Source organism: Amphibalanus amphitrite, unplaced genomic scaffold (genome assembly GCF_019059575.1).
Source record: "Amphibalanus amphitrite isolate SeventyFive unplaced genomic scaffold, NRLGWU_Aamphi_draft 001146F_arrow, whole genome shotgun sequence".
NCBI lineage: Eukaryota > Metazoa > Arthropoda > Thecostraca > Balanomorpha > Balanidae > Amphibalanus > Amphibalanus amphitrite.
This window is the reverse complement of record NW_024882640.1, coordinates 7,598-17,837: the sequence shown is the minus strand read 5'-3', so window position 1 is coordinate 17,837 and position 10,240 is coordinate 7,598. Positions and strand designations below refer to the sequence as shown.

At 48.4% G+C, this 10,240-nt stretch overlaps 2 protein-coding genes across 7 annotated transcripts; one reads left to right on the top strand and one right to left on the bottom strand.

Annotated features, from left to right (window-relative positions):
• The first annotated feature begins 2,452 nt into the window (after window positions 1–2,452).
• LOC122370570 (protein ALP1-like) lies at window positions 2,453–3,676 on the top strand. Its single transcript, XM_043346263.1, has one exon. It carries the CDS (start codon window positions 2,453–2,455, stop codon window positions 3,674–3,676), a length of 1,224 nt encoding a protein of 407 aa, XP_043202198.1.
• A 178-nt stretch (window positions 3,677–3,854) lies between these two features.
• On the bottom strand, window positions 3,855–9,666 carry LOC122370578 (transcription factor Adf-1-like). Of its 6 annotated transcripts, none has more exons than XM_043346275.1 (6): window positions 9,364–9,666; window positions 7,955–8,091; window positions 7,585–7,735; window positions 7,195–7,270; window positions 6,231–6,285; window positions 3,855–4,968 (listed from the first exon to the last, which is right to left on the bottom strand). In XM_043346275.1, exons 1-6 carry the CDS (start codon window positions 9,369–9,371, stop codon window positions 4,547–4,549), a joined length of 849 nt encoding a protein of 282 aa, XP_043202210.1. In that variant the 5' UTR covers window positions 9,372–9,666; the 3' UTR covers window positions 3,855–4,546. The 6 variants fall into 6 exon arrangements, with proteins under 6 accessions (XP_043202210.1, XP_043202212.1, XP_043202211.1 ...); XM_043346277.1 differs by having other exon boundaries at window positions 3,855–4,965; XM_043346276.1 differs by having other exon boundaries at window positions 9,454–9,665.
• Window positions 9,667–10,240: the final 574 nt, after the last annotated feature.

Sequence of the window (10,240 nt, the reverse complement as noted above, 5' to 3'; positions counted from 1 at the left end):
AATCACTTTGTGAACCTCATTGGCCTAGTATGAGCACTACAGTCAAGGAAATGGTCTTGAAATATTCCGATTATCTGAAGATATAGGCTTTGTATCGTAGGCAGAACCGGATAAATAAATAAGTGAACCACTTTGGATGGCATCTGGGACTGACATTGAGTGCCGCCGGAACCTTTCGCGCGATACCCATCTGTCTGCCAGAGGAGACTGACAGTTGACACTATCTCCGGCAGCAGAGACGGCTGACATGTGACAGAATCCACCCACTGCACAGACTGCCTCCGGCGGTGTCACTCCGCACTGGCTTACTGATATGGGTACAATTACATTCAGACTAGCTCATTTGCCGCTGACCGTTCATGTGACATTGGCTATGATAAAACTGTGTGCGTTTATCTTGTATTTGGTGAGTACTGAGTTAGGCTATATGTGTGACTCTTTCTGGAAGACTTAGGCCTTGGTTACAGCATTTCAGCAATAAAATGAGTGTTTGCGTTACAAGTAATTTATTTCGCTCCATAAAATTATTTGCCACATCATGAGATAAACGTTATGCAGAACCCATCCGTCGGATCTGCTCTTTGAGCATTAAGTCTCCCTGTCGGTGGTGGACAATCGGATATGGTCGTAGTTCGAATCGGCTGCTACCCCGTGTGCGCGTTGTGTCGTTTTAGCTTCAACTGCAGTCAGCAAATGTGGATGTATTATATGCTTTCGGATTCCCTACAGCCCAGTGTAAATCTCCGGCGGGCCTGCTAGTCACACCAAGCCGAGTGCCAGCGAATGTCACGCAGTCAGCCCGCGGCCCGGCACGGTCTCCTGATGGGCCGCAGGCGATCCCGCTGAGCCGTCTCCAGAGACCTGTCACGACCCTCGCCTCCACCACCACCACCGGAAGGCCAGCCGTCAGCGCGACCACCGAACTAGCATCGTATTACACCGCAGAACAAAAACCCCCGGCGACAGAGCATCCTGATCCAGGTCGGTCCGCCCCCGACGGCCAGCAGGCTCATATCTCCGCGCCGATGCCCGTTCTGGTCTGGTTGACATGTGACCCAGTCAAGGCCACCGCCTGGGCCGGAGCCAGGGGACGTCATTCTTTGTTCCGGCAGCAGCCGTCACAATGGCAGCCGCTCCAGGTTGGCGTGTCGTCCCTCGGGGAGGGGGGGGGGGGAGACACGGGGCGGGGAGGGATGATCGGGAGGCTACCGATACGCCCAGGTCAATGTGGCTGTGGTTCCAGGGAGACTGGGGGTTTGCCATAGCTGGTCGTGATAAAGGTCGTATCAGTGGCGATTTGAAGGAGATTGGTGGGCACAGTAACACGAAATATCGGTATATTCTTTAAAATCGGTATGGAGAGAAGAAGAAACAGAGAGATGGGTAAAACCTGTGATAAATTACCATAGCATTTTGATTCGTAACACATGGTTTGGAGCTCGTAATCTCGGTTGACTCCCTGGAGTAGCGGAACCTTATATCACACTCCACGAGCCACCGCACGCTGATACATTACCGACGTTTAATCATTTGTCCACAGAGTGCCGGTTGACCTTTCGCCGCTCCTCCGGCTGCTCGTCTGTAACGGAGGCAAAGTTCCCGGGACCGGGCGTGAGGCTTCATCCGCCACGCATTCAGATTAGGGGCGCACTAACTTTGCGCGCCCGATGGCGACTCGGTGGGCGCAAACGGTGCCGGCTAGCGGACGGATGAGGGACCGCAGATTGGGTGTGACAAGTTAGCCGGCGCCGCTCGGTCGCCAGTGGGCAGGTTATTGACCCGTGAACCCACTCCTGATTTCTTGACGAACACTTGGCAGGACCTTGAAGCTCATGGAAACTTTGCCATTTTTTTTTTACATAAAATTGCTATGAACAATGATTATCTAGGTGTTTGATAGGCACTTGTTTCTAAATGATGCATGTTTGCTTTCAATCCCTTTCTTTTACATTTAGATATATACTCCATATTGCATGTTTCAGGTACATTTGTGATATAAATGCACAGTTTACCTTTAACCGATGGAAATGTTTGTTCTGAGTTTAACCCTATTAGGTCGCCGTCCACTGGTTAGGCGCGCTTTCAGCGCCTAATCGTTTAGGCGCTGAATACCATTTTCGGCGCCTAATTTAACGATGACTATGCGATGAATTTGATTTCATCGGGATCCGCCATGATAGCTCAAGGACAATTCGATAAAAAATGCATGAAAATGTAATATAATTTGTGGTAATGCACATCACTGACAGATAAATAATAATTATTTATATAATTAATTGCGCCTTTGACCGTGGTTTAATTTGTGTCAGTTTCTTATATGAACCGTAAAAGGTTCATTAAATTGTTCTTGAAGACAATACAATCTCTTAGCAGGGACGGAAATGTAAACAACGTTTGTTATTGTTCTCACATCAGCTAAAAGTCCGTCATTATTCAATTAACTATTCACGACATGGAGCTAAACATCGCACGAATCGCACTAAGCACGACTCGAATCCGGGTGGAGCAGGAGCGCCGTCGAGCCCGACGCAGGTACTGGGTTGCCGAAGTGCTGCAGAGGCGACAAGCCCGAGGCGAGTTTTTTAACTTGGTGCAGGAGCTGCGTGCCGTGGATCCCGACCGGCACCATGCCTACTTCCGCATGAGTCGGGAGACCTTCGACCTGCTTCTCGCCAAGATCGGGCCCAGCATCACGCGCCAGCGCACCAACTTCCGCGAACCTATCGACCCCGCTCAGCGCCTGGCCGTGACGCTGCGGTACCTGGCCTCCGGCATGGAGTTTTCTGCGCTGGCACCCTGCTATCGCCTCGGCGAGAAAACCGTGCGTGCCATCGTGTACGACACATGCGCGGCCATCATCGCCATACTGGGACCGGAGGTGCTTCCAGCTCCCACCAGGGCGACGTGGGAGCGAAGCGAGGAGATCTTCCGCACCCAGTGGAATTTCCCGAACTGCGTGGCCGCGTTGGACGGGAAGCATGTGGTACTCCAAGCCCCTTCCAACTCTGGCAGCGAGTACTATAACTACAAAAAGTCCTTCAGCATCGTCCTCCTGGCAGCCGTGGACGGTGCCTATCGGTTCGTGTACACGTCAGTGGGAAGCGCCGGAAGAGAGTCGGACGGGGGCATTTTTAGGAGGAGTGACCTAGCCGCCAAACTGCAAGAGAGAGTGCCTCTCGACCTGCCCCCTCCCAAGGCGATCGATCAGAGAGGCACGACCCTACCAAGCGTCATCGTCGCCGATGAAGCTTTCCCGCTGACGGTGCACATGATGCGGCCCTATCCCGGACGTACCGAGAGCCGGCTGGGAGCTCCGGCCACCATCTTCAACTACCGGCTGTCGCGCGCCCGACGGGTAGTGGAGAACGCGTTCGGGATTCTCTCCCAGACGTGGCGCATCTTCCGGCGTCCGCTGAACGTCAATCCTGAGCACGCCTGCACTATTGTCAGGACGGCGTGCATCCTGCACAACTACGTGCGCGACCAAGGACAGGCGGACAGCCAGCAGCCGCAGCAGGCCGACGCCAGCGGCGAGCAGGTGGGCGGACTCTGCGAGCTGGGCAGGCTGGGCGCCAACAACTTCACTCGGGAGGCCGAGCGCATCCGCGACCAGTTCGCCCGGTACTTCATGGCCGAGGGAGCCGTCCCCTGGCAGGATGCTGCTGTCGGGCAGTGAGGGCGTGTAAGCCTGTCACTTCGTGGCTGGGGAGCCGTTCCGCAGCAGGCTGCTTCTGTCGGCAAGTGAGAGGTGCGAGAGGCGGGAATTGAGTCGTCTTTGACGCCACTGGTGTTGCTCCGTGTGATAATGCTGTTTCATTTGTCACGCTCAAAAACCTGTCATATAAATACAAGCATTTCCGGCCTTTGTCGTTTATTGCACGCGAAAGTAGTGGAAATAAATAACATTAACTGTCGCCCTTTCCAACAACCAAAGTCAGATAACCACGTAACGTCCAAGTTCAACTTCACAGCAAAGGAGCTCAAACATTTAAACACCAGGTAAACGAATTCACTCCTAAATCAAAACTTGAAAAAGGGTCGCTATAGCGATCAGACAGCGGAAATACACACTACGCAGAATATGACTCAGGCTCAGCAAAGTTCGCCATGGTGGAGGTTGCATGGAGAGGGGACGCATTTGGCCGCATCACATTATCTCAGAATCAAAGGAAGCTGGAAAGACGCCGAACAGGCATTATATAGCTCGCTATAAGCAGACATGTGCATGGATCCGGGAAAATGGATCTGAAATTCGATCCCATGAATCTAGATCTGGGATCCACCCGGATCATAGATCCAACCCCTCAACTTTGTCGAGAGATCCACTCAGATCATAGATCCAACCCCTCAACTGTGTCGAGAGATCCACTCAGATCATAGATCTTACCCATAAGCTCGAGAGATCCGCTCAGATCATAGATCCACCTCTCGGATCCATGCACATGTCTGGCTATAAGATCGTTTTGAATCATTCTGGTCATTTTTTATCAAATATGTGTGAAAAACGTCCCCCCTCCCCCACCCGTGCGAAGGTTATCACCTGCTTTTAATCGGACTGCGCCCTTTTCAAGACTGTAAGAATCTCCAGTCTCGCATCCGCTTTCTTGTCGTCCCTCACACGCTCCATCTCCAACCCCACCAGCTGACCAAATAGTAGGTCCGGGTTACGGAGGTCGCTCACCGCGCGTTCTATGGACGCTATGGCGGCGTCAAGCTTCTCGGCGCCACGAGCACCCGGCCCCCTGACCTGCTTGACTTGGCCGTTGGTGCCAGAAGAGCGCGGATGGCTCGGGCCGGCGACACAGCTCGCTGCTGGTGGCACCGCGGACACCCGAGGCGTTCCGAGGAGCGTCGCAGCTGGGAGGACTCCTGAACTGACTGCACAGCTCGCTGCTGGTGGCACCGCGGACATCCGAGGCCCTCCGAGGAGCGTCGCAACTGGGAGGACTCCTGAGGCACAGCTCGCTGCTGGTGGCAACCAGGACACCACAGTTAGATCATCGTGGCTTACAGACGAGCAGTTAAAATACACGCCGTCCTAGGCTCAGATCGATGTATGACTGGCTTACAGGCACTGATAGACACTAGAGTCCTCGTTTGTTACGTTGTTGTCAAATGACGAGGTTATGCTTTTCGGAGTCCTAATGACGAATTTCATGTAAGTTTTGATTTAACCCTCGCCCGCACATGCCATTTTCCCATCCTAGAACGCACATGGGGGGGGGGGGGTGGTTGCCACCCCCCCGCGCCATTTCGTTCCTGTTGGAGATTAGAGCTTAGCGGTAAAGACCAAAAAGATTCTTTGGGAAGAGACGAATCCAATGATACCCAGTTTTACCTTCTCAGGTCAGTCATTGACCTTCCAGGTCAGGTCAAACTAAAAAATGTTGGTGTTTTGGGTCACCGTTGGATATCAAGTGCTCTGCTTATCAAATACCGATGACGATGCTGTTTTCTGGTGCCAAGCCAGCTAGAACCTGCTTGTCACACTACCCGACCAGAATTTTGCTGCTGAGGTCATTTCAGGTCAAGTTAGGTCAAGGTCAGTTATATGTGTTTGTATGTCTGTGTGTGTCTGTGTGTATACTGATGTGTGCACCGATTGTTTTTGGGTCCATATTACATGAAATCATGACCTGAGAAGCTTTTACCAAAAATGCAGTCAAAAAACTTCACAAAAAGTAAATGCAGCTTGCCTAAAACGCAATTATCTTAGATGACCTAGGTTGACCTTGACCCTGACCTTGACCCCTGTACATCATCGAACAACATGTTCCATGATAGGTGGGAGGTAAGACTGGCAAAACAGGCCGAAATCAGGGTGTCAAAAGCTCACAAGGCCCATGGCAAACGCAAGATGTTGAGAATTGGCCATTTGGGTCATGACATGACCTGAAAAACAAGGTCATATCTCCGAAACCAAAAATCACAGAAACTTCAAATTTTCAGTGGACATTGAGAAAGGATAGAGGAGCAGCTATACGAAAAATCAGCCCTCTAGCTTTAAAAATGTTGAGTGCAGAGCAGAAAGACTACCTGGGGGGTGGCAACCACCCCCCCCCCATGTGCGGGCGAGGGTTAAGATTATGTCTTTATGCGTTTGGGGTAGGTCAAGTCAGGTCAGTTTAACCAGATGGCGCCATGTCGGCTATCCGTAGTTACAGGTGTCAACCACCAGTGGCAGTTTCGTATTATGCTATGATGGCTGCATACCATTTGAACAAACTCACCAGCACTGTCGTCTGGTAGTTGAGTCTCGCTGCTGTCCTCATCAGACACACAAAGCTGAAACACATGATGATTACGTGAGTGAAGATTGATGCGAGATATTTGATAGGTCACCAAAAATGGTTAGAAAATGAAATTCGGCCAATTGCAAGGTTCGTTTGTATGTTGACTACGACCGAATTCTTCCGAACACCCTAGACCGAATTCTTCCGAATTTAACATTTTTGAAAAACGCCCCGAAAATCACGATTAAACAGCCGCAATAACACTAATTAGCATTGGATCTCTTTTGACCCCTGTACTTAACCTTCGCCCGAGTGCCCGTGTTTTGGCCACACTTGCCAGTTTTGTTTGCGCGCTTCAAGAAAACCGCGGCGCGCAGCGCCGCGAAACATGGTATAGCATATGATACATCAATTTCGCATCGTTTTTGAAAATTTTGACCCCAGGTCACGTAAGTTCCTTTTCAAATCTTAGTGATTAATCTGCGCCCTGCTGCTGGTTTTTTGCGAGTATATCAAAAACGTATCTCGGTTACTTTTATAAAACTTACAAAAACCTTTATTTGGGAGCTGAATTCCAATCAGGAATACATTTGGGCATTTCGAATTTCGACCGGCTTTGAAAACTGGTCCAGTAGTCTCGTAAATAACAGGGCAGAGACCCTCTTACTAGCTCCTCTACAGGGCGGAGTCTGGGAATAACAATGGGCCTGAGGAGGCGATTGTTAAGGTGCATGATGACCAAAAGGTTTTAAATGAAACTTGGCAACACTGTTCGTTAAAAACAAATGAACAAACAAACAAGAAAAAAACAATCAATGTAAACAGCTAGAACAGGCCTGTTGCATGTCACGGCATTGCTTTATTAATTTCCAACGAAATCACTGCATTGAAAGGAGCCATGAAACGCCCAAGATCGGATATGGATCATCATTTAGAGTGACCCAGAAATCACTTTACACACCTCATTGGAGTATTGGTTTGTGTAGTAGAATAAGGATTGCGATCCTGTTCCAGGCTGCGTCAAGTTTGTCGTTACCCTGCATAGGAAAGGAAGGAACGTAGCATTTGATACATGACAGGAATACAACAGGTTTTCTAATGGAAAAGTGATATGGACTGGGAGGGGTAAAAAAAAAACTCAGAAGTCAGCACAGCAACTAATTAATACGACAGTGAAGCTTATTGCTTATGCTTATTGCTCCAGTAATGGAGCACTACTGGGCAATGTGCAAGATCTGTGCTACTGGAATACAACATTTTTGAAAAAAGACTTTTCATCTCTATGTCCTAATGCAAAGATCCAGGACGTGCACTAAAATCCAGGACATACATCCTACTGCAGTTAACTTACGGTTTAGGCTTGATGGCATCATCCAAAAATGACATTTCCTTTTGCCAGGAGGAGTTCTCTGGTGGCGGGCAGCCAGAGCCACTTGGCAATTGCCTGCGTTTGCGTAGGTGGTAGTCACGCAGACTTTTCCATTTCGATTTTGCATCCTGAACTGAAAAGCAGGGAATAAAATTGGTGAGAGCCTTGAAAATTTATTTTGTCAAGCGACATGTGTTTGTTACCTGAGAGACATCACAATTATACAAGCACCACGGATGTGTAAGGGTTCGCATTTTAAAGCTTAGAACCCAATTCTAAAAACGTGGCAGAGCCTGTGGCTGTTGGCACCATTTACAACACGTACAAGCAAAATATGATGCGTAAGTTTTACCTGATCTCCCAGTGGTCTTTGCCACCTCCTCCCATGCTAGCTTCTTCTTATTTCTGTTAAAGTAGTTGCTGTCCTGAGGACGCCAGAGCACGTCATGACGTCTCACGGCTTCAACTAAGGTGGTGTCACTTGTAGAGCTGAAAAATGGGATTGATCATGTCACATTGCTAACAGAGGCCCCTGTACATCCGCGATACACTGCCTGAATCAGGGAACATCAAACAGACCGATTGCAGAAAGCTCGGGAGTATTATGGTACATAGCAGGATACAGGGCTGAGGGCAGGACACAGAAGGCACAAGGCAGACACTGAACTCAGACTGAAAAAATTCATGGTATCATCGACATGTCTGGCGTAACGGGCGGATTGAGCTGAAATTTCGGTGCAGTATCCAGCGTAACTCTGTGCGCCCAAAAATTCTGCCATACGGATGGACAAAGAAATTTTGGCACAAGACACAAGACCTAGGTAACCTTGGCTAACTTCACTCCCTACGCTTTTGAATCATAAACCATGTCGATGATGGGTGTTCATCCAAATGTTCATCCAAAGCCACACAATATCGGCTCATGAAAGCCCGAGACATTCGGCACAGTGTATGGATTTTTTTCAGTCTGGCACAAAACAGGACAATGAAGGTACACCAGGCACAAATATAAAAAACGGCAGTCGTAAAGCAGGCATCACACTTGTTTTTTTTTCATTTTGCAACCAAGGAGAGGCGCCGTACCCAGAGATGCTTCCTTATCAAACCAAACCAAACCTAACCAAACCTGACCTAACCTTACCTACGATCTACAACCTAACCTAGAGCGACACTCCTTGGTTGCAAAAAACAAGTGTAACATCTGCTTTACTATTACCAAAAAAAAACTACAACCCTGAAACCAAGCTACATCCTAACCAAAATTATGGAAAACACCTGTCCCTAAAAAAACTTTGCAATGGTTTTGGGACTGAGGGTTCATTTCAACCAAAAATGCACAGATTTGCATGGCTTACATTTAATCGTGTAGCAAAAAATGGTCATTTTGTAGCATGTGCAGCAGTTTGAGTTGCTGCATTGCGGAAACAAAGTTACTTAAGGATCTAGACTCCCGCTTCCCCCTGCACCAGTACCCTTATATGAAACAAACTTCAAAAGGAGATGGAAAATGCTAGCTGCATATATGCAGCATTCAAAATATCTTGATCTCACTTTAGAAAAAGTAGGTAGGTCAAGCATCCACAAAACCAAACATATTAAACATATCAGGCTTGAAATGCCTTATAAACATATATTTTCAAGGAAGAAAAACTATTATCACGAAACTCACCTAATATATGGCAAAGTTTTATTTGTAATTAATGCATATTTATGCTTAGGAAAAGAGGAAGATTGGATTTCATTGCACCTGACCTACCTTACCAGCTCATTTAATGCTATTCTGGAGATGTAGGAAGATGATGAAACACAGAACACACACACTGCCACACTCAAAATATTAGCAACACTAACCTCATCTCAAAAATGCTTTTCAAATGTTTTAAATATCAACAAAACACCCGATTGATGATAAAAACGCCGCGGCGTATGCGCGTCAAGGACGCGCTGAAAAGTTGGAATATTTCAACTCGTGAGCGTCGAATACGCGAGTAATTCAGCGCCGACCAGCCGATGAATAATCAGCTGACAACGCTTCATCGTGCTTTAGGCGCTGAAACTGCATTCGGCGCGCAACCCATAGACTCCAATGTTAAATTCAGCGCGTAAATGTGCGCGCCTAACCAGTGGACGGCGGCCTTTAGTGGCAGGGGGGGGGGGTTGTTTTTATCCACCCCTCAGGTTTTTCGGGAATATCTCCGAAACCGCTGAAGCTACGATGCTGAAATTTTCTGGCTTTTCCTAAAACTAAATTGGGCACATTCCCTGAAAGTTTCAAGTTCATAACTTTACCAGGGGCGGCTCCAGAGCACTGGGAATTGGGGGGTCCTATTCGTGAAGCGAGTCATTTGGGCGAAGATCACGATGCTGCACCAGTTTTACGAACAGTGAATGAAAGGTACCATGTGATAACATATACAAAGTTATTGTGCATCCTCTTTTGACACGTTTTTGCTATAATAGGCGGATCCAGGCGTCCAAAAAGGGGGGTTATTTTTTTCCTCCCAACATAGGTGCCCTGACACCGCCTATGCATGACCAATATATATTAACACATGGTTTCCCGTGTGTAAATGGTTTTAACGCACGGCGTGGATGGATTGGAGCACGAGTGTGTTAATGCACGAGTGAAACGAGTGCA